The 24764-nt window shown below is 45.0% G+C and overlaps 1 protein-coding gene across 7 annotated transcripts in view; it reads left to right on the forward strand.

Annotated features, from left to right (window-relative positions):
- The window catches only part of LOC110493162 (ubiquitin carboxyl-terminal hydrolase 34), a 66023-nt gene extending 49839 nt beyond the window's left edge, over window positions 1-16184 (forward strand). For all 7 annotated transcript variants that reach the window (XM_036949718.1, XM_036949719.1, XM_036949721.1 and 4 more), the window contains exons 64-78: window positions 2173-2346; window positions 2707-2880; window positions 3377-3532; window positions 3874-4031; window positions 8228-8306; window positions 8874-9000; window positions 9674-9781; window positions 9948-10052; window positions 10453-10577; window positions 11101-11224; window positions 11338-11417; window positions 11593-11733; window positions 12037-12183; window positions 12467-12623; window positions 12868-16184. In XM_036949718.1, coding sequence (XP_036805613.1) covers window positions 2173-2346; window positions 2707-2880; window positions 3377-3532; window positions 3874-4031; window positions 8228-8306; window positions 8874-9000; window positions 9674-9781; window positions 9948-10052; window positions 10453-10577; window positions 11101-11224; window positions 11338-11417; window positions 11593-11733; window positions 12037-12183; window positions 12467-12623; window positions 12868-13646 — 2634 coding nt within the window. In that variant the 3' untranslated portion in view covers window positions 13647-16184. The remainder of the gene's footprint in view (window positions 1-2172; window positions 2347-2706; window positions 2881-3376; window positions 3533-3873; window positions 4032-8227; window positions 8307-8873; window positions 9001-9673; window positions 9782-9947; window positions 10053-10452; window positions 10578-11100; window positions 11225-11337; window positions 11418-11592; window positions 11734-12036; window positions 12184-12466; window positions 12624-12867) is intronic.
- The last annotated feature ends 8580 nt before the right edge of the window (window positions 16185-24764 follow it).

The raw sequence follows: 24764 nt of genomic DNA on the forward strand, positions 1-24764 counted from the left end.
CGCTCCATCAACGTTCGGTCAAAAATAACATCTGGCCTCCCGGGTGGCGCAATGGTTAAGGGCGCTGTACTGCAGCGCCAGCTGATCGCGCACCAGCGACTCCTGTGGCGGGCCGGGCGCAGTGCGTGCTAACCGAGGTTGCCAGGTGCACGGTGTTTCCTCCGACACATTGGTGCGGCTGGCTTCCGGGTTAGATGCGCGCTGTGTTAAGAAGCAGTGCGTCTTGGTTGGGTTGTGTATCGGAGGACGCATGACATTCAACCTTCGTCTCTCCCGAGCCCGTACGGGAGTTGTAGCGATGAGACAAGATAGTAGCTACTAAACAATTGGATACCACGAAATTGGGGAGGAAAAATAAAAAAAAGAATAAAAAGAACATCTAACGCAAATCATGTAGCCGATTTAAAGCACATGGTAGAATGAGTACGTGGCCTTTTCTGTAGTCTACAGGCTGCAGATAAAATTTGACAATTTATTAAGATGGACTTTTTACATCATGCAGGTTTCTCTGATCAAACTAAATTGAGCCCAATCATATAAAACCTACTCTTGTCACGTTAACAAACAATATTTCCTAAACAGGACAGGTCAAGAGTAAAATGGACCGTATAGAATCTACAATCACAACTGTTGTCCAGGAGTTTCACCCCATTGTCATGATCAGTGTATCTGTACATTTTTTGACAAGTTGATCATAGCGAAACATTTTAATATTTCTGCATTTCCTGTTGTGCAAACACATTGCAAATAGGCTCACGATAACTCCTGATAAAGTTGGGTGGCTGATATTCAGAGCTTCAATAGCCAAATTGATTAGTCACAGGAATCGGGACTAATAAGGCCTGTTTTACAAATGGCTGCACCCCAATAAGCCAGCAGCATTACCACCCTGCATCCCACTGCTGGCTTGCTTCTGAAGCTATGCAGGGTTGGTCCCTGGATGGGAGACCAGATGCTGCTGGAAGTGGTGTTGGAGGGCCAGTAGGAGGCACTCTTTCCTCAGGTCTAAAAAACATAGCAGGGGACACTGCCCTGTGTCGGGTGCCATCTTTTGGATGGGACATTAAACGTGTGTTCTGACTCTGTGTTCACTAAAGATCCCATGGCACTTATTGTTAGAGTAGGGGTGTTAACCCCGGTGTTGTGGCTAAATTCCCAATCTGGCCCTCAAACCATCACGGCCACCTAATCATCCCCAGCGTACATTTGGCTCGTTCATCCCCTGTAACTATTCCCCAGGTCGTTGCTGTAAATGAGAACGTGTTCTCGGTCAATAAAAGCGTGAGCCGACGTCTTTTCAACTGTTCGTCTCTCCTCGGGCGGCAGAAAGGCAAGGACCGTCCCTGCATGCAAGTTACACAAGCATATATATTTATACCCCGACTGGGCGGATCTCCCCTTCTTGTACGTCTAAGATAAACAATTAGTCTCTGTTGCTGGGCGGAAACTAGGTCTGTGCCTCTTTGTTGGTGTCCAGAACCTTTTGTGCCTGTGTGAGAGTGAGAGCTGTAGTTAGTGTCGTTGGGGCCCCTCTGGCCCCCCCACAGATGTTTCCTCCCTCTTCAACTCTTGTCCTCACATTGATGTTGAGTTCCACCTCTCCTTGCCCTTGTTCTTCAGAAATTAACTTGGCATAACATCAACCCGACTGTTGCTCTCTTACCTACTTCCTTAGAATGTTAATATACAGCACTAACAGTGTGTGACCTGAGACCGACACTTTTTGTACTTCCCCTTGCCGCTACAATAACACACAAGCTCCAACAACCTAACCCATAACAAGATTACTACCACGAATGAGCTAATTACACAATTAAAATGGGATCAGGTCAAACCGGTGTCCATCGTTAGTGACAACGTTTCGACCAATCAGGTCTCGGCAATAATAACCATTTCCTGGTATTTTCTGATCACCTGCTCAGACTTTGGATGATATCTTCTATTTCGAAAGACTTCAAGTACAAATATTGTATTGATACTGGGATTAGTGGATTGGATTTACAACCCATAAAGGAGACTTACTGTATCTTTTAGGGAAATTGTATTGTTCATGTACAGCGATTTAGATTGAAGTGTCCGTGTTTCATAGGAACTGTTTTGAAGTGATTATTTTTGTATGAAAAATGAAAAATAGAGTAATATCTCCCATCTTTCCCTTGGCTCCTGTACCAGGTGTACAACCTGCTTCTGGGCCTGCTGGGCCGGGCCAAGCTGTACGTGGACGCGGCGGTACATGGGACCACCAAGCTGGTGCAGTACTTCAGCTTCATGACCTATTGCCTCATCTCCAAGACGGAGAAGCTCATGTTCTCCGGTTACTTCATGGACCTGTGGAACCTCTTCCAGGTGAGGGTTGAAAGGGCTTTGTTTGCTTTGGGAAGAGTTGAGTGTGATAAATTAGACTAGTATTAGATTTGCATGTTATTCATAGAAGTCATTAGAAGTCTGTTTGTGCACTAGAATGAATACAGGTATTTAGTACATCTCAAGGCGTACACTTAAAATTTTAAAAATGAAGCATTTTAACTACCTTTTTAGGTTTGTTTGGTTCCTTTTTCTCTTCCTCTGTGGTGTGTTCACCTGTACACCAAGGTGTACACACCTTATTGAAGAATAACGCTACTGATCGTAATGAAATAGTTGAGCTGCAGTAAGAACACTTCTCTGATCTTTCTCCATGTCTCCCCCCCCCACACACACACACAGCCCAAGCTGTCTGAACCAGCCATCGCCACGAACCACAACAAGCAGGCCCTGCTCTCTTTCTGGCACAACGTGTGTATGGAGTGTCCCGAGAACGTCCGGCTGGTCGTCCAGAACCCCGTGGTCACTAAGAACATCGCCTTCAACTACATCCTGGCCGACCACGACGACCAGGAGGTGGAAATAATAAATCTAGCTGCAGAGACACCCTAATTATTTTAAAATACATCTAGCTGTGAGCAGAGGCAACGAGGTCCTAGCAATAGAAACAGTACCACTTGGTCAACCGTTGACACTAAAATGGGCAAAGGCGATACCCATCTGGAGCATGTTTACCAAGTTGCATGATTCTACCTCCAATAGGTGATGAGTTGCGTCGTGCATGTTTGCCACAACAGCTACCACGCTACTGCCACAGACTACTGTCCATTCCAACTTAATGTTTACCAAACTCCCTGCCCCTACGTCCAACAGTTCAGTAGTTTTAACCTTCGGTGCAAAGAAGCGCCTTCGACTAGCGAAGAGCGGCAGTCTCTGAAACGCAACTTTTTCTTAGCTGTTTATCCAAGAACAAGTTGTAAATGTAAAAATGTTACCAGCAGGAACACAACAGTCAAAGAAAGAATGTAGGCCAGTCGTTAGAGGCGAGTCTAAAAGCCTGCTTTCCCAACAGGTGGTGCTGTTCAACCGGGGAATGCTGCCGGCGTACTACGGCATCCTGAGGATGTGCTGCGAGCAGTCGCCCGCCTTCACCCGCCAGCTGGCCTCGCACCAGAACATCCAGTGGGCCTTCAAGAACCTGACGCCACACGCCAGCCAGTACCCAGGGGTGGGTGGTCCGGCTGACTGTGACTCTCTGTCCCTTTTGTGTATAATGGGAAGATTCCCTGATTCTGACTGGGTGCTGGTGTGTGTTGTCTGTTTTCTCTCTTACTGCCTCAGCCGACTATCTACCCCTCTGTTATACTGCCTATGTCTATAACCCCCTCAGGCTTGTGCCCTGTCCAGAAACATCCCCTAGGCACTTCATGAAGAGATCAGATGGGTAATAGTGAGGGCTAGGCCTCTGAAGATGTTTCTAGAGGGGCTCTCTGACTCCTGTATGAGGTTGATTTGCGTTTGTCTCTGTTGAATCTTTGACCAGTGTCTGGTGTGTCTGTCCCTCTGCAGGCAGTGGAGGAGCTGTTCAACCTGATGCAGCTGTTTGTGGCCCAGCGGTCGGACATGAGGGAGGAGGAGCTGGAGGACGTCAAGCAGTTTAAGAAGACCACCATCAGCTGCTACCTTCGCTGTCTGGACGGACGCTCCTGCTGGACCACACTCATCAGGTAACACACAAAGAGGAGATCACACACAGAGAGGAGATCACACACAGAGAGGAGATCACACACAGAGAGGAGATCACACACAGAGAGGAGATCACACACAGAGAGGAGATCACACACAGAGAGGAGATCACACACAGAGAGGAGATCACACACAGAGAGGAGATCACACACAGAGAGGAGATCACACACAGAGAGGAGATCACACACAGAGAGGAGATCACACACAGAGAGGAGATCACACACAGAGAGGAGATCACACACAGAGAGGAGATCACACACAGAGAGGAGATCACACACAGAGAGGAGATCACACACAGAGAGGAGATCACAAACAGAGAGGAGATCACACACAGACAGAGAGGAGATCACACACAGACAGAGAGGAGATCACACACAGACAGAGAGGAGATCACACACAGACAGAGAGGAGATCACACACAGACAGAGAGGAGATCACACACACAGAGAGGAGATCACACACACAGAGAGGAGATCACACAGACAGAGAGGAGATCACACACAGACAGAGAGGAGATCACACACAGACAGAGAGGAGATCACACACAGACAGAGAGGAGATCACACACAGACAGAGAGGAGATCACACACAGACAGAGAGGAGATCACACACAGACAGAGAGGAGATCACACACAGACAGGAGATCACACACAGACAGAGAGGAGATCACACACAGAGAGGAGATCACACACAGAGAGGAGATCACACACAGAGAGGAGATCACACACAGAGAGGAGATCACACACAGAGAGGAGATCACACACAGAGAGGAGATCACACACAGAGAGGAGATCACACACAGAGAGGAGATCACACACAGAGAGGAGATCACACACAGAGAGGAGATCACACACAGAGGAGATCACACACAGAGAGGAGATCACACACAGAGAGGAGATCACACACAGAGAGGAGATCACACACAGAGAGGAGATCACACACAGAGAGGAGATCACACACAGAGAGGAGATCACACACAGAGAGGAGATCACACACAGAGAGGAGATCACACACAGAGAGGAGATCACACACAGAGAGGAGATCACACACAGAGAGGAGATCACACACAGAGAGGAGAGCACACACAGACAGAGAGGAGAGCACACACAGACAGAGAGGAGAGCACACACAGACAGAGAGGAGAGCACACACAGACAGAGAGGAGAGCACACACAGACAGAGAGGAGATCACACACAGACAGAGAGGAGATCACACACAGACAGAGAGGAGATCACACACAGACAGAGAGGAGATCACACACAGACAGAGAGGAGATCACACACAGACAGAGAGGAGATCACACACGACAGAGAGGAGATCACACACGACAGAGAGGAGATCACACACGACAGAGAGGAGATCACACACGACAGAGAGGAGATCACACACAGACAGAGAGGAGATCACACACAGACAGAGAGGAGATCACACACAGACAGAGAGGAGATCACACACAGACAGAGAGGAGATCACACACAGACAGAGAGGAGATCACACACAGACAGAGAGGAGATCACACAGACAGAGAGGAGATCACACAGACAGAGGAGATCACACACAGACAGAGAGGAGATCACACACAGACAGAGAGGAGATCACACACAGACAGAGAGGAGATCACACACAGACAGAGAGGAGATCACACACAGACAGAGAGGAGATCACACACAGACAGAGAGGAGATCACACACAGACAGAGAGGAGATCACACACAGACAGAGAGGAGATCACACACAGAGAGGAGATCACACACAGAGAGGAGATCACACACAGAGAGGAGATCACACACAGACAGAGAGGAGATCACACACAGACAGAGAGGAGATCACACACAGACAGAGAGGAGATCACACACAGACAGAGAGGAGATCACACACACACAGAGAGGAGATCACACACACACAGAGAGGAGATCACACACACACAGAGAGGAGATCACACACAGACACACAGATAGGAGATCACACACAGACACACAGAGAGGAGATCACACACAGACACACAGAGAGGAGATCACACACAGACACACAGAGAGGAGATCACACACAGACACACAGAGAGGAGATCACACACAGACACACAGAGAGGAGATCACACACAGACACACAGAGAGGAGATCACACACAGACACACAGAGAGGAGATCACACACAGACACACAGAGAGGAGATCACACACACACACACACACAGAGGAGATCACACACACACACACAGAGAGGAGATCACACACACACACACAGAGAGGAGATCACACACACACACACAGAGAGGAGATCACACACACACACACACAGAGAGGAGAGAACACACACACACACAGAGAGGAGATCACACACACACACAGAGAAGAGATCACACACACACAGAGAGATCACACACACACACACACACACACACAGAGATCACACACACACACACACACACACACACACAGAGATCACACACACACACACAGAGAGGAGATCACACACACACACACACACACACACACACACACACACACAGAGAGGAGATCACACACACACACACAGAGGAGATCACACACACACAGAGAGGAGATCACACACAGACAGAGAGGAGATCACACACAGACAGAGAGGAGATCACACACAGACAGAGAGGAGATCACACACAGACAGAGAGGAGATCACACACAGACAGAGAGGAGATCACACACAGACAGAGAGGAGATCACACACAGACAGAGAGGAGATCACACACAGACAGAGAGGAGATCACACACAGACAGAGAGGAGATCACACACACACAGAGAGGAGATCACACACACACAGAGAGGAGATCACACACACACAGAGAGGAGATCACACACACACAGAGAGGAGATCACACACACACACAGAGAGGAGATCACACACACACACAGAGAGGAGATCACACACACACACAGAGAGGAGATCACACACACACACAGAGAGGAGATCACACACACACACAGAGAGGAGATCACACACACACACACAGAGAGGAGATCACACACACACACACACACAGAGAGGAGATCACACACACACACACACACAGAGAGGAGATCACACACACACACACAGAGAGGAGATCACACACACACACACAGAGAGGAGATCACACACACACACACAGAGAGGAGATCACACACACACACAGAGAGGAGATCACACACACAGAGAGGAGATCACACACACACAGAGGAGATCACACACACACAGAGAGGAGATCACACACACACACAGAGAAGAGATCACACACACACACAGAGAGAGATCACACACACACACACACAGAGAGATCACACACACACACACACACACACAGAGATCACACACACACACACACACACACAGAGATCACACACACACACACACAGAGAGGAGATCACACACACACACACACAGAGAGGAGATCACACACACACAGAGAGGAGATCACACACACACACACACACAGAGAGGAGATCACACACACACACACACACACACAGAGAGGAGATCACACACACACACACACACACACACACACACACACACACACACAGAGAGGAGATCACACACACACACACACACACACAGAGAGGAGATCACACACACACACACACACACAGAGGAGATCACACACACACACACACACACACACACACACACACAGAGAGGAGATCACACACACACACACACACACACACACACAGAGGAGATCACACACACACACACACACACACACAGAGGAGATCACACACACACACACACACACACACACACACACACAGAGGAGATCACACACACACACACACACACACACACACACACACAGAGGAGAACACACACACAGAGATCACACACACACACACACACACAGAGGAGATCACACACACAGAGAGGAGATCACACACACACACACACACAGAGAGAGATCACACACACACACAGAGAGAGGAGATCACACACACACACCGAGAGAGGAGATCACACACACAGAGAGAGGAGATCACACACACACACACACAGAGGAGATCACACACACACACACACAGAGAGAGGAGATCACACACACACACACAGAGAGAGGAGATCACACACACACACACACACAGAGAGAGGAGATCACGTGCAGAGAAAGCTATGTGAAATCCAGTAGATGTCTATGATATAATGTATCTGGTGTTTTGTGTCCTTCCTCCCAGTGCCTTCCGTGTGTTATTGGAGAACGATGAGGACCGACTGCTGGTGGTCTTCAACAGAGGACTCATCCTCATGACAGAGGTACGACCAGACATTCTGCACACATTTACAAATGATGGTCATTGGGCTTATATTGAACCATTTTATACATTGTCATTTCACTGGCTTGTATATCATAATTTTGAGTTGGTTTTAGGAGTGGGGTTGGGGGTAGACTCGTCACATTTCGAAAAGTCTCGTTCATCACTCGGCTAGCGGAAATCAAGATTTGGTTGGGGTTAACGGGTTCAAAATGTAAATAATATGAGCATTTAATGTAGTTTATGTCCGTTATAAGAGATTTTATATATATTTTTCTATACGTTTCTCAAAGTAAAGGGTGTCCGTAGAGGTTTAGCTGTTAGCTGTTGCATAAATCATGACCTGTCATTTGACATGCCCCTCCCTCCCTCCCTCCCTCCCTCCCTCCCTCTCCCTCCATCCTGCAGTCATTCAACACCCTGCAAATGATGTTAGTAGTTTGTTACAGTTTCTTCATTGTGAACTGTATCCAGTAAAATAATATTTTACTGTAAAGTGTAGGAACGTTAAGGGTCAGGTTTAATTTCAAACATAAACCGTTGCCTGTCATTTGACCTCTGTGTGCAGTCGTTCAACACCCTGCACATGATGTACCACGAGGCCACAGCGTGTCATGTGACGGGGGACCTGGTGGAGCTGCTGTCCATCTTCCTGTCGGTACTCAAGGCCACGCGGCCCTATCTGCAGCGCAAAGGTCAGCGAAAGCTGCCCTCCCTCCCCCTCCTCTCTGGATGTTGTAACTTGAATGGGTTACAGAGTTCATGTTTACTGTTCATTCATTGAGCTCTATCTAAAGATATTTTATTTTAGTTTTATTTTACAGTTACGTAAGTAAGAGTAAAATTGTATTACAATTCATGTGATGGAGATTGAGAACTACGTATATATTTCTGTTGTATAAATTGGTATTGGATTACGCTATTGACTGCAAGTACCAGAATGCCCTGCGACAGGAAGTAAACAAAAAGAGAACATGCCAGTTATTTGACAAGTATCCTGGCTTTTGCTAGTAACTTACTTTTATTGTTTTGTAGAATCTAAAGTGGTAAAATGTGAACAAGTATTATTACTAAAAATAAGCTTTCATGCCACAACCGACATCCCGAGTCATTACTTTGAAGATATTTATTCTATACTGACCTACCTTGTCGCAAAACCTAATGTCAGTCAAATGTTCTGTTTCCCATTGACATCAGTGCATGACTAATGACTAAGAGAACATTTGACTGAAGTGAACGTTAAGATTGACTCCCTTGTGAATAAGCCCTGTGTTCTTGCCTTTTTGTTAACTAGAGCTCAATGACTTGCCTTTTTATTTAAGGACCCTGATGTAAAGTCTCTGTGTAACCTGTGTTGTTCTCCTGTAGATGTGAAGCAGGCTCTTATCCAGTGGCAGGAGAGGATAGACTTTGCCCACAAGCTGCTCACCCTCCTCAACTCCTACAGCCCCCCGGAGCTCCGCAACGCCTGCTTGGGTAAGAACACACACACACACACACACACACACCGTTTGGATAATATTTGACCACATTTCCCCTCTAAACTATTCCACAACTTATATACAGTAGACCTTTGGAACAATTCCAATCACTCGACTTGATGTCACTAGTAGTTCCTGTGTATTTCTGTTCCCCCGCCCAGATGTTCTGAAGGAGCTGGTCCTGTTGAGTCCCCATGACTTCCTGCACACGCTGGTGCCCTTCCTGCAGCACAACCACTGCACCTACCACCACAGCAACATCCCTAGTGAGTCCCCCTCCAACTGCTACACTAACAACTTATGTACTGACGCAAGTTAATGAGGACCAACACAAGCAATCATGAAAATAATCATGATGATTTGATAATACGACACAGTTCACATATCATATGAGGCAGCATGCTATCCTAAGGACCCTGGCTCTGTCTGTAACCTCTGGTTCTCCTAGTGCATGCCAGAGTACCAGGGAGTCTGACTGTCCTGGCCTCTCCGTGCCTGAGGCAGTCTCTCAACTGTCCTTCAGATATCGAGAAAGAAAATAAACATGCCTTTATTTTTTGTGTCTAAATCTCCCGTTGACATAAATGTTGCTGTAGATTTGCGTAAAACCAGCTAGGATTTGTCCCTCTGTGATTTGTCTGAATGTGACTGTCTCTTTGTGCACAGTGTCCTTTGGGCCTTACCTGCCCTGCAGAGAGAACATCAAGTTGATGGGAGGCAAGAACAACATCCGGCCTCCCAGACCTGAACTCAACATGTGCCTCCTGCCTTCCATGGTGGAGACCAGCAAGGTGTGTGTCTCTGAATAGTACCACTGCTTTGTCTCATGTCTCTTGGCCGGTTCGTCAGTTTCTTAAGCTTCGTGCCAAAGTTCATGTTATCTTAAGTGTTGATGGTAGTTAACAGACCAGTGGTCTTAATGCCGAAGAGGATCTTTGTTTCTGGGGAGATTGTTCTTGATGGCTTACCTGGTGTCTTATCTTAAATTAAATCTGTCCTACCTGGTTAAAAGAATGGTTGAATAAGTGGAAATGGTGCCCGATAGTGCCACAACTGAAGTTTCCTCTGGGCGAAATTAAGTGGTTTATGTATGCATGTTTCTTCTCAGTTCAAGGTCTGTTCATTCTGTGTGTATGTTTGCGCTAGTGTGGTCTTCTTGCTGTCGTTGAGAAGGATCATCAACTTCCATGTCTCTGTCTCTCTGTCTCTCTCTCTCGCTCTGTCTCTCTCTCGCTCTGTCTCTCTCTCGCTCTGTCTCTCTCTCGCTCTGTCTCTCTCGCTCTGTCTCTCTCGCTCTGTCTCTCTCGCTCTCAGGGTAAAGATGAGGTGTATGACCGGATGCTCCAAGACTACTTTCTGTCCTACCACCAGTTCATCCACCTGCTGTGTCGAGTCGCCATCAACTGCGAGAAGTTCACGGAGACCCTTGTCAAACTGAGTAAGTGGGGGTTTGTGTGTGGATGCATTTCTAATGTTTATATATCTAATGACCTAAGAGGCTGTATGGTTGTGTATCTGGGGTCTCCAATATGACCATATCTCTGACTCCAGGTGTCCTGATAGCGTATGAGGGCTTGCCTCTGCACTTGGCCCTCTTCCCCAAGCTGTGGACGGAGCTTTGCCAGTCTCAGGTAAATAGCACACCCTTACACAGACGCGCGCACACACACTTTAACATGCACACTCACTCAAATACAGTCACCGTACACTATTTCTCTCTCACTTGCAAACACACTTAACACGCATCAATCTACTGACACACTTAACACGCCTCAATCTACTGACATCTCCTATCCTGTTCTGTAGTCAACCCTGGCTAAGACATGTGTGAAGCTTCTGTGCGAGGACCCGGCGTTCGGCGAGTACATCAAGTGCATCCTGATGGACGAGAGGACCTTCCTCAACAACAACATGGCCTATTCCTTCCTCACCTGCTTCCTGCACAAGGTAGCCATCTTGGAGCCATCGCTACCATCCGTTTATTTCAACGCTGACAGCCTCTGCGTTAGCCCGTTTATAGCCTGTAATTTCATTTATGCATCCAATGACGAAGTGCACCCTTTACCAAGGTTTCATGTGTAGCCTGAGTCCCAGATCTGTTTTGCCGTCTTATCAACTTCAAATGACCCCAATGATGTTAGCAAGACTGCATAATCTGATCTGGGACTCAGGCTAGCCCCTTGCTACTTCAAATACCAAGTTGATGTGCCTTGCGAGTGCATGGACGTAAGTGTGTGTGTCATCTCTCAGGTCCAGAGCCAGGTGCTGTCAGGCCCCAGCTGCGCCAACCTGATTAGTCTGCTGGTGACCAACCTGCTGAACGAGTACCACAGCCTACAGCCCGAACTGGCCTCGCACCGCCTGGAGCTGAGCAAGACCAGCGGCCTTCTCAACGCTGTCAGTACCCCTTATTCATGCACTATTCGTGCCTTATTCACATTCTGATAATGCACTATTCACGCCTTATTCACATTCTGATAATGCACTATTCACGTCTTATTCACATTCTGATAATACACTATTCACGTCTTCACTTTCTGTTAATGCACTATTCAGGCCGTATTCATGCTGCAATCGTTAATTCCATAGTCATGCCTTACTGGACTGTGATTCCCTGTTCACATGCTTTTCTCTACTAGATAATCACTGTTCTTTTGTTCCGCTCCCTCCCTCTCGTTAGGACCTGCGAGCGTTGGCGTTGATGTTGTCCATACACACCCCCCAGGCGCTGGACCCGGCTCTGGGTCCGGCCCTGCAGGAGTTGCTGTCCAAGTGTAGCGCCTGTGTGCAGCAACGCAGCGCGCTCGAACTGGAGGCCAAGGACCGCAAGGCCAAAGGTACGACACACACTCATGCACACAGTGTACTGTCACAAACAAGAAACATTTAAACGCTTTGATGGTAGTCAAATGTGGTGTCCCTTTCAGCCTGTTGTCACATAATAGTGTAAGCAGATAACGGGGTTGGACTCTGTATCATTTAAACTCGTTGGGAAATGTTGAATTGAAGTTGAATATGCTAATGATGGTAGTACCTGTATACAGATGTGAAGGTTAATCACCGGAGTTTCTTTTTTCTCAGTGGAGGAAGAGGGCGCCACCCCAGTGAAGCGCCGGCGGATGAGTAGTGACGACGGCCCCGGGGAGGGCACCAGCGCCGGCACCAGCACCGGGGGTGTGACCGTTTCCGGACCCACCTGCGCCCCCTCCACCTCCTCCCTCCCCCCATGTGTCGAGCTGAAGCCGGAGCACCAGGAGGCACTGACTCCCACCAGCACCTCGGACACAGAGACGAGAGACTCCTCGTCCCTCATCGACCCGGGAACTGAGCACGACCCGCCCTCACCGGATCCTACCGCTGCCACCAGTTGCAGCCAACCCCCAGGGGACGCCTCCCCCAAGGAGGAGAAGATGGAGGCTTCCTCTTCCTCGTCGTCCTCATCATCATCCTCTTCCTCCCTCCCGGAGACGGGAGAGTTGTCGTATGGCGGCAGCGGACAGGGAGGGGAGGAGCCGCAGTCGTCTCAGACTCAGCAGGCAGCCATGGCAGGAGCAGAGGAGCAAGAGCGGAGGGAAGCAACGGCTGCAATGGATGAGACAAAGGAGGAGAGGGAGACGGGCTCTAAGACTTGCGGAGGCTCGGCCACCCTGGCCTCGGAGGACCTGGCCTTCCCATCTGCCCTGGGGCTAGCAGGAGAGGGGTCAGAGGTCCCAGGGTGCAGTAGCCACGCCCCCTCGCCGGCTCTGACAAACTCGGCCCCGCCTCCAGACACGCTGGAAATGCTCTACAGGACAGTGGAGGCCACTATCGCCGTGGTTATAAAACTATCTGGGAAAGGGCCCTGCTCCGCCTCCTCGTGACATCACCATTATTGCTGTCAGCACCATGAGCCCTTTTAATATCTTTTTGTCTGTTATTCCTTTTCTCTAAATGAATTATGCTCTTTCATTTAACACTTTTCTTTCCCTGTTTTCATCCTTTTGTTTGTCGTTTCCCTTTTCTGTGTGTGTTGCGTTGGCCTCTGCTGATGTGCTTCTATCGATTGGCTCTTGTGCTCCGTTATGTCACGTGATCTCTCCTCTCCGGCTTCAATGACAGAAGAAGGCGCTAGACGGCATGCTCCCAAATGACTATAAACATGCACAGCCGCCGATCCATTGGACGAAAAAGATGGTTATAAAAAGACTATAGCACATTTTTTCTAAGGGCAAAAATGTTTTTATTTCTACTGATTTCAGTTCTTTTTGAAGTGATTTATTTGTTTGAGGTTGCTGTAACGGGGAAAGGTTTACAGGAATTTTAGTCTCTTCTGTATGCAATTTAATTTGATTGCATTTTTACTCTGTATAAAATGGTGTCCTCTGTGCCAGTTTTGTACTTTATGAAAGAGGCAAAGGTCCCTTGCTTTTTTCCGTGGTTAATATCCAAACTAAGTTTACCTGTACATTAAAAAAGAACCACAAGAAACTTGATTCTGTAAAGAATCTTCTCTAGTTGTTGCCTGGCGGTGTATATGAAAACGATATATATAAAACTTTATATATATATATATATATATATATATATAATGGTGCTTTATTTGACACGATATCTGTGGGTGAAATAAAGCAGACTTGATGTGACAGTTGGAGCTTTATTTTATTTACTGAAAATACATTCCATATTGTCCTTCTTGCTTCTGGTTTTATTTCTTTTTTTTTTATTTCTTTCAATATAGGATAAATTAATACATTGTAATATGAATAATTATGAACTGAAAACTACAATGAGCTATGATCTGTTTTTCTATGTAACGTCCTGGAGTAAATCAGATTGATTTAGCAATGTGATTAACTTATTGTTTTAAGGATCCCCCCATTCAGCCTTTTATTATTTTTTATTGAACCTTTATTTAATTAGGCAAGTCAGTTAAGAAGAAATTCGTATTTAAGATGACGGCCTAGGAACAGTGGGTTTAACTGCCTTGTTCAGGGGAAGAAGGACAGATATTTACCTTGTCAGCTTGGGGATTCGATCTAGTAACCTTTCGGTTACTGGCCCAACGCTCTAATCACTCGGCTACCTGCCGCCCCAAGCCTTCACCGCGGTCGTAAGGTTTACTAGAATGTTTCCAGACATATTATTCCACTATGCTTTACACTGCTGTGAAGAACCACAATCATTTTAATTGAACCTTGTCTTTATCAAATCAAATGTATCCCATTTAGATGGAGTATGTTTTCAAGAGAAACCTGGTCCTTAGACTGCAGCAGTTTTGAGAAAGGTATTTGGGGAGACTGTGACACAAAATGGCCGCTAATATTAGCTCTGCTCTTGTTTTTTGTTTTTTTACTCTGGATTTACTTTACACCTTAACAATCTGTCTGACTGGGTCATATGTTGTGATGGTGCACACCCCAATGCTAGATCAGTGTTTTGAAACAGATATTCTTGAAACTGTCCCTTGAGGAGATGACATGTGGTTACTTTGTTTCCCAATCCTGGTCTTGAGAGACCAGTGTGTGCGTGTGTGATGGTATTTTATCATGACCATCCTCTGTTTTAAATTTGTGTTGATTTGTTACAGGGTACTGAAGACCAGTTTACACAGGGACCCTTCAGGCAGGTGTGTAACTTGCGGCACAACGGGTCAATTTGAACCCCCCAATAATATGCCATGTTTAGTTTGATTTCCCACTGTAAAGCGCCAAGCATCTACAGGCTTTCTGGCTTTGCACCACAGAATCAGTTCCTCATTTTATGTTTTATGATCGTATCTCCCCACTGCCAAATATGCTTTTGGCTGCGCCCGGTCCAAGGGAGGTTGGCCCATGATAAGCGCAGAAATGCGCACAATGCAGTATAGGCTACACTCGAATGTTACAAAATGCAATTGGCGGGAGCCGTTCTTAACAGTGCACCGTATGTCCGTGGTTTTATGTGACCGAGATGAGCATTTAGAAAGAGGGGAGATCTAAAGATGCAACAGCTAGCTTGGGTTGCTAATATAACTAGGATTGTCTTGGGCTGCTGGACTATGAATTAAAGTTGATAGAAACCTGCTAGAAATGCTGGTTTCCGTGGCATAAGGAACTGTTTATAAAATCATTCCCTCAATATTTTATGGTCTGATTTTTGCTAGGCTACTTCGGAACAAGGTAAGACCTCAAAATGACATACAACTTCCAGGTTTTAAACAATTACGTTTATGGTTAAATTGTTTTAAAATGCTGATTGCCTCCGTTAAGATTTCACGGTGGTTGATGTTGTGGCACTGGCCTGTCTCACAGCTCTTGTGACCATTTTGTTCTGAATGAACCGTGCCTTGAGTATGTCAACAGTTAAGTATCTTACATTATATTTGTCAAACATGACTGCCTTTTAAGCCTGTTTATGTAATTAAAAGTTTGTCTATTTTCTGACGCCTCCATTTCAGCGTCAGTGTGGACAAATCACCTAGGCAGTACTTTGAGATGTTGGCTAACTATATACATCCACCATGAGCCGCCAGAACCGCTTCAATGCGTCCAGGCATACAGCGCATTTGGAATTTTTAATCATTTTTTTTTGTTATTTTTATTTTATTTCGATCTTGTCTGATCGCTGCACTCCCCAACGGGCTCGGCGAAGACAGTCATGCGTCCTCCAAAACATGACCCGCCAAGCCGCGCTTCTTAACACCCGCTCGCTTAACCCGGAAGCCAGCCGCACCAATATGTTGGAGGAAACACCGTTCAACTGACGACCGACTACAGCTTGCATGCAACCGGTCCTCCGCAAGGAATCGCTAGAGTGCGATGAGCCAAGTAAAATTCCCTCCCCGCCAAACCCTCCACTGCGATGCAGTGCCTTAGACCGCTGCACCACTCAGGAGGCTGTTACAATCTTATTCTAAAATGGAAAATTAAAATTAAATTCTCTTCATTCTACACACAATACCGATAATGACAAAACACTTTGTTTGGGGGGTTTAAAAAATAATAAACATTATATTCAGTATTCAGACCCTTTGCTATGAGACTCGAAATTGAGTTCAGGTGCGTCCTGTTTCCATTGATCATCCTTGATGTTTCTACAACTTGATTGGTCCACCTGGGGGTAAATGCATGATTTGGAAAGGCACACAAATCAAATAATTTTATTGGTCACGTACACATATTTAGCATTGTTTTTGCCTTAGTAGAAAAATGCTTGTGTTCCAAGCTCTAACGGTACAGCAGTATCTTAACAATTCACCACAATACACACATCTAAAAGTAAAATAATGGAATTAAGAATAGATAATAGATTGAGCAATGTTGTAGTGGCATTGACTAAAATACAGTAGAATAGAATACAGTATATACATATGAGATGAGTAAAGCACTATGTACTGTTGGCATTATTTAAACATTATAGTGACTAGTGTTCCATTATTAAAGTGGCCAATGATTCCAAGTCTATGTACAGTTGAAGTCAGAAGTTTACATACACTTAGGTTGGAGTCATTAAAACTTGTTTTTTAACTACTCCACAAATTTCTTGTTAACAAACTACAGTTTTGGCAAGTCGGTTAGGACATCTACTTTGCATGACACAAGTAATTTTTCCAACAATTGTTTACAGACAGATTATTTCACTGTATCACAATTCCAGTGGGTCAGAAGTTTACATACACTATGTTGACTGTGCTTTTAGAAGCTGCTGATAGGCTAATTGACATCATTTGAGTCAATTGGAGGTGTACCTGTCGATGCATTTCAAGGCCTACCTTCAAATTTAGTGCCTTTTTGCTTGACATCATGGGAAAATCAAAAGAAATCAGCCAAGACCTAAAAAAAAATTCTAGACCCCCACAGGTCTGGTTGATCTTTGGGAGCATTTTCCAAATGCCTGAAAGGTACCATGTTCATCTGTACAAACAATAGTATGCAAGTATAAATGCCATGGCACCATGCAGCCGTCATACCGCTCAGGAAGGAGATGCATTCTTTCTCCTAGAGATTAACGTACGTTGGTGCGAAAAGTGCAAATCAATCCCAGAACAGCAAAGGACCTTGTGAAGATGCTGGAGGACACAGGTGCAGAAGTATATTTTTCCACAGTAAAACGAATCCTATATTGACATAACATGAAAGGCCGGTAAGCAAGGAAGAAGCCAATGCTCCAAAACCACCATAAAGCCAGACTATGGTTTGCTACTGCACATGAAGACAAAGATTGTACTTTTTGGAGAAATGTCCTCTGGTCTGACGAAACAAAAATAGAACTGTTTGGCCATAATGATCATTGTTATGTTTGGAGAAAAAGAGGGAGGCTTGCAAGTCGAAGAACACCATCCCAACCGTGAAGCACAGGGGTGGCAGGATCATGTTGTGGGGGTGCTTTGCTGCAGTGGGGGTGCTTTGCTGCAGTAGGGACTGGTGCACTTCACAAAATAGATGGCATCATGAGGTAGAAAAGTTATGTGGATATATTGAAGCAACATCTCAAGACATCAGTAAGGAAGTTAAAGTTTGGTCGCAAATGTGTCTTCCAAATGGACAATGACTCCAAGCATACTTCCAATTTTGGCAAAATGGCTTAAGGACAAAGTCAAGGTATTGGAGTGACCATCACAAAGCCCTGATCTCAATCCTATAGAACATTTGTGGGCAGAACTTAAAAAGTGTGTGCAAGCAAGGAGGCCTACAAACCTGACTCAGTTACACCAGCTATGTCAGGAGGAATGGGCCAAAATTCACCCAACTTATTGTGGAAGGCTACCCGGAATGTTTGACCCAAGTTAAACAATTGAAAGTCCATGCTACCAAATACTAATTGAGTGTATGTAAACTTCTGACCCGCTGGGGATGTGTTGAAAGAAATAAAGTATTCTCTACTATTATTCTGACTTTTCACATTCTTAAAATAAAGTGGTGATCCTAATTGACCTAAAACGGGGAATTTTTACTATGTTTAAATGTCAGGAATTGTGAAACTGAGTTTAAATGTATTTGGCTAAGGTGTATGTAAACCTACTTCAACTGCACCTTAATAGAAAATGACTTAAATGAAAGTCACCCAGTAAAATACTACTTGAATAAAAGTATTTGGTTTGCCATTTTAGTATCAAAATTGAATTGCTAAAATCAAAAGTAAAAGTATAAATAATTTCAAACTTGTTATACACTGCTCAAAAAAATAAAGGGAACACTAAAATAACACATCCTAGATCTGAATGAATGAAATATTCTTATTAAATACTTTTTTCTTTACATAGTTGAATGTGCTGACAACATAAACACACAAAAAGTATCAATGGAAATCAAATGTATCAACCCATGGAGGTCTAGATTTGGCGTGACACTCAAAATTAAAGTGGAAAACCACTCTACAGGCTGATCCAACTTTGATGTAATGTCCTTAACAAGTCAAAATTAGGCTCGGTAGTGTGTGTGTGTGTGTGTGCGGCCTCCACGTGCCTGTATGACCTCCCTACAACGCCTGGGCATGCTCCTGATGAGGTGGCGGATGGTCTCCTGAGGGATCTCCTCCCAGACCTGGACTAAAGCATCCGCCAACTCCTGGACAGTCTGTGGTGCAACGTGGCGTTGGTGGATGGAGCGAGACATGATGTCCCAGTTGTGCTCAATTGGATTCAGGTCTGGGGAACGGGTGGGCCAGTCCATAGCATCAATGCCTTCCTCTTGCAGGAACTGTTGACACACTCCAGCCACATGAGGTCTAGCATTGTCTTGCATTAGGAGGAACCCAGGGCCAACCGCACCAGCATATGGTCTCACAAGGGGTCTGAGGATCTCATCTCGGTACCTAATGGCAGTCAGGCTACCTCTAAGAAATGCAACCCCACACCATGACTAACCCACCGCCAAACCGGTCATGCTGGAGGATGTTGCAGGCAGCAGAACGTTCTCCACGGCGTCTCCAGACTCTGTCACGTGCTCCGTGTGAACCTGCTTTCATCTGTGAAGAGCACAGGGCGCCAGTGGCGAATTTGCCCATCTTGGTGTTCTCTGGCAAATGCCAAACGTCCTGCACGGTGTTGGGCTGTAAGCACAACCCCCACCCGTGGACGTCGGGCCCTCATACCACCCTCATGGAGTCTGTTTCTGACCATTTGAGCAGACACATGCACATTTGTGGCCTGCTGGAGGTCATTTTACATGGCTCTGGCAGTGCTTCTCCTGCTCCTCCTTGCACAAAGGCGGAGGTAGCGGTCCTGCTGCTGGGTTGTTGCCCTCCTACGGCCTCCTCCACGTCTCCTGGTAGCGCCTCCATGCTCTGGACACTACGCTGACAGACACAGCAAACCTTCTTGCCACAGCTCGCATTGATGTGCCATCCTGGATGAGCTGCACTACCTGAGCCACTTGTGTGGGTTATAGACTCAGTCTCGTGCTACCACTAGAGTGAAAGCACCGCCAGCATTCAAAAGTGACCTAAACATCAGCCAGGAAGCATAGGAACTGAGAAGTGGTCTGTGGTCGCCACCTGCCGAACCACTTCTTTTATTGGGGGTGTCTTGCTAATTGCCTATAATTTCCACCTGTTGTCTATTCCATTTGCACAATCAGTGTTGCTTCCTAAGTGGACAGTTTGATTTCACAGAAGTGTGATTGACTTGGAGTTACATTGTGTTGTTTAAGTGTTCCCTTTATTTTTTTGAGCAATGTATTAAGCAAATGAAAGGCACAATTGTTTTCTTATTTATGGAAAGCCAGGGGCACAATCCAACACTCAACACAAATGCTGTGTTTGTAAATGATGTCTTAGTGAGACTGCCAGATCAGAGGCAGTAGGGATGACAAGGGATGTTCTCTTTAAGTGTATGAATTGGACCATTTTCCTTTCCTGCTAAGCATTAAAAATGTAACTAGTTATTTTGGTGTCATGGAAAATGTATGGAGTTAAAAGTACGTTATTGTCTTTAGGAATGTAGTGAGGTTAAAGTTGTTCAAAATATATATATATATAGGAAAGTACAGATAATTTAAAAAATGGCTTAATTAAAAAATACTTAAGTACTTTACACCACTGTTGTTGGCATATCCATGTTGGCATATCAAAACAAAAATAAACAAGGTATTTTATTTTGGGGTGGTTCATCTTCAGTTTGCGACAGTTGAAATTGCACTTCAGGAGGATTCTGATTTTTTTTAAAGTTAGTCTTGAGACCTGGATAACTACAGTACCAGTCAAAAGTTTGGGGACACCTCATTCAAAGGTTTTTATTTTATTTTGACTATTTTATACATTGTAGAATGATAGGGAAGACATCAACACCATAATAATACATGGAATCATGTAGTAACCAAAAAAGTGTTAAACAAATCAAAATATTTTATATTTGAGATTCTTCAAAGTAGCCACCCTTTGCCTTGATGACAACTTTGCACACGTTGCATTCTCTCAACCAGCTTCATGATGTAGCCACCTGGAATGCGTTTCAATTAAGATGTGCCTTGTTAACTTGTGGAATTTCTTTCCTTCTTAATGCATTTGAGCCAATCTGTTGTGTTGTGACAAGGTAGGGGTGGTATACAGAAGATAGCTCTATTTGGTAAAAGACAAAGTCCATATTATGGCAAGAACAGCTCAAAAAAGAATAGAGAAACGACAGTCCATCATTACTTTAAGACATGAAGGTCAGTCAATCCGGAAGTTTCTTCAAGTGTAGTCTCAAAAACCATCAAACGCTATGATGAAACTGGCTCTCATGAGGATCGCCACAGGAAAGGAAGACCCAGAGTTACCTCTGCTGCAGAGGATAAATTCATTAGAGTTAACTGCACCTCAGATTGCAGCCCAAATAAATGCTTCACAGAGTTCAAGTAACCGACACATCTCAACATCAACTGTTCAGAGGAAGGCCTGATACACACAGTCTCATTGTCAAATTGCTGCAAAGAAACCACTAAAGGACACCAATGGTCCAAGAAACATGAGCAATGGACATTAGACCAGTGGAAATCTGTCATTTGATCTGATGACAGAGTCCAAATTTGAGATTTCAGGCCTTCATGGTCTAATTGCTGCAAGGAAACCACTACTAAAGGCCAAGAAACACAAGCAATGGACATTAGACCGGTGGAAATCTGTCCATTTGTCCAAATGTGAGATTTTTGGTTCCAACCGCTGTGTCTTTGTGAGATGCAGAGTAGGTGAACGGATGATCTCCGCATGTGTGGTTCCTATCGTGGAGCATGGAGGAGGAGGTGTGATGGTGTGGGGGTGCTTTCCTGGTGACACTGTCTGATTTGTTTAAAATTCAAGGTGCACTTAACCAGCATGGCTAACACAGCATTCTGCAGCGATACGCCATCCCACCTGGTTTGCGCCTAGTGGGACTATCATTTGTTTTTCAACAGGACAATGACCCAACACACCTCCAGGCTGTGTAAGGGCTATTTGATCAAGCGGGAGAATGAAGTGTTGCATCAGATGACCTGGCCTCCATAATCACCGGACCTCAAACCAATTGAGATGGTTTGGGATGAGTGGGACCGCGGAGTGAAGGAAAGGCAGTCAACAAGTGCTCAGCATATGTGGGAACTCCTTCAAGACTGTTGGAAAAGCATTCCAGGTGAAGCTGGTTGAGCGAATGCGCAAAGCTGTCATCAAGGCAAAGGGTGGTAACTTTGAGGAATCAAAAATATAAAGTATACGCTGGGAGTGGGGAAGCAAGTACAGGGAGGGCATTTAATAAATAAATTAACATAGAACAAAACATGAGTAGCGTACAGACATGGGACACAGGAACAGAGTCAATAACGCCTAGGGAAATAACCAAAGGGAGGGACATGTATAGGGAAAGTAATCAGGCAGGTGATTGAGTCCAAGTGAGTCTGAGGCGCTGACGCCGTAACGATAGTGACAGGTGTGCCGTAATAATGAGCAGCCTGACGACCTCAAGCGCTGGAAAGGGAGTATACGTGACAATATGAAATTGATTTAGATTTTTTTTAGTTACAACATGATTCCATGTGTTATTTCATAGTTTTGATGTCTTCACTATTATTATACTATGTAGAAAAGTCAAAATGAAGAAAAACCCTTGAATGAGTAGGTGTGGCAACTTTTGACTGGTACTGTATATGCTGTGTAAACTACAACCAGTTAGCAGGTTTCCTAGTTCCAACTAGCACGTGAATTCAGCAATATGCATGAGCGCTCCAATGTATAAATGTTTTGAAATTTTAAAATGAGTAAAAACGAATGAACATTTCATAATGTATTCCTATATTGTTGTGTAACTAGGGAACTATTGGTGATGAGATGTGTAATTGTTGTAACGCTAGCTAGCACAATATCAGGCTCCTCCCCTTTTCTACTGCAGTTTCAGATGAGCAGCATTCAGTGAGTCCATGTTCACCCTAGTGAACAAGTAGCCAGTGCCCTAAATGGAGGTGCCAATGCCAAAGAGGAGAAAAGTGAAGGGTTTAAAGATGGCCAATAGAGAGAGAGCAAGAGCACCATTCATGTTAAGGCAGGGAGAGGACAAACAGGTCATTGGGTGAGCATTTCAGTTTGTGTAACCATGTAAGAACATTCTGGACAGATTGCGTCGACTTGTAAATTAATTGGGTATAAGTAGTAGAGGTCGACCGATTTTTCAACGCCGATACCGATTGTTGGAGGACCAAAAAAGCCCCGGTTTTTATTTTATTTGTAATAATGACAATTACAACAATAGTGAATGAACACTTATTTTAACTTAATATAATACATCAATAAAATCAATTTAGCCTCAAGTAAATAATGAAACATGTTCAATTTTGTTTAAATAATACAAAAACAAAGTGTTGGAGAAGAAAGTAAAAGTGCAGAATGTGCTATGTAAGAAAGCTAACGTTTAAGTTCCTTAATCAGAACATGAGAACATATGAAAGCTGGTGGTTCCTTTTAACATGAGTCTTCAATATTCCCAGGCAAGAAGTTTTAGGTTGTAGTTATTATAGGAATTATAGGACTATTTCTCTCTTATACCATTTGTATTTCATTAACCTTTGACTATTGGATTTTCTTATAGGCACTTTAGTATTGCCAGTGTAACAGTATGGCTCCCGTCCCTCTCCTCGCTCCTCCCTGGGCTCAAACCAGAAACACAACGACAACAGCCACCCTCGAAGCAGCGTTACCCATGCAGAGCAAGGGGAACAACCACTCCAAGGCTCAGAGCGAGCAAGTGACGTTTGAAACGCTATTAGCGAGCGCTAACTAGCTAGCCATTTCACTTTGGTTACACCAGCCTAATCTCGGGAGTTGATAGGCTTGAAGTCATAAACAGCGCAATGCTTGACGCACAACGAAGAGCTGCTGACGAAACGCACGAAAGTGCTGTTTGAATGAATGTTTACATTTGCTTCTGCCTACCACCGCTCAGTCAGATACTTAGATACTTGTATGCTCAGTCGGATTATACGCAACGCATGACACGCTAGATAATATCTAGTAATATCATCAACCATGTGTAGTTAACTAGTGGTTATGATTGTTTTTTATAAGATAAGTTTAATGCTAGCTAGCAACTTACCTTGGCTTACTGCATTTGCGTAACAGGCAGTCAGTCTCCTTGTGGAGTGCAATGAGAGAGAGACAGGTCGTTATTGCATTAGACTAGTTAACTGTAAACTGACAAGGTGAAAATCTGTCATTCTGCCCCTAACCCACTGTTCCTAGGCCGTTATTGAAAATAAGAACGTGTTCTTAACTGACTTGCCTAGTTAAATAAAGATTAAATGAAGGTATAAAAAAAATCGGTGTCCAAAAATACAGATTTCCGATTGTTATGAAAACTTGAAATCGGCCCTAATTAATCGGCCATTCCGATTAATCGGTCAACCTCTAATAAGTAGTGCTCAACTTTGGCAGGATCTCACCGGAGCTGAGTACCGGCACCTCACACTGCTTGAGCTCCTGTTCGTCTTACTGAATATTAGCTGAAAAAAATGAGTACCGGCACCTATTTCAGTCCAAGTTAAGCACGGTGTATAAGAAATTATTCAAGTACTAGCCAA

The sequence above is a fragment of the Oncorhynchus mykiss genome, chromosome 17 (genome assembly GCF_013265735.2).
Source record: "Oncorhynchus mykiss isolate Arlee chromosome 17, USDA_OmykA_1.1, whole genome shotgun sequence".
NCBI lineage: Eukaryota > Metazoa > Chordata > Actinopteri > Salmoniformes > Salmonidae > Oncorhynchus > Oncorhynchus mykiss.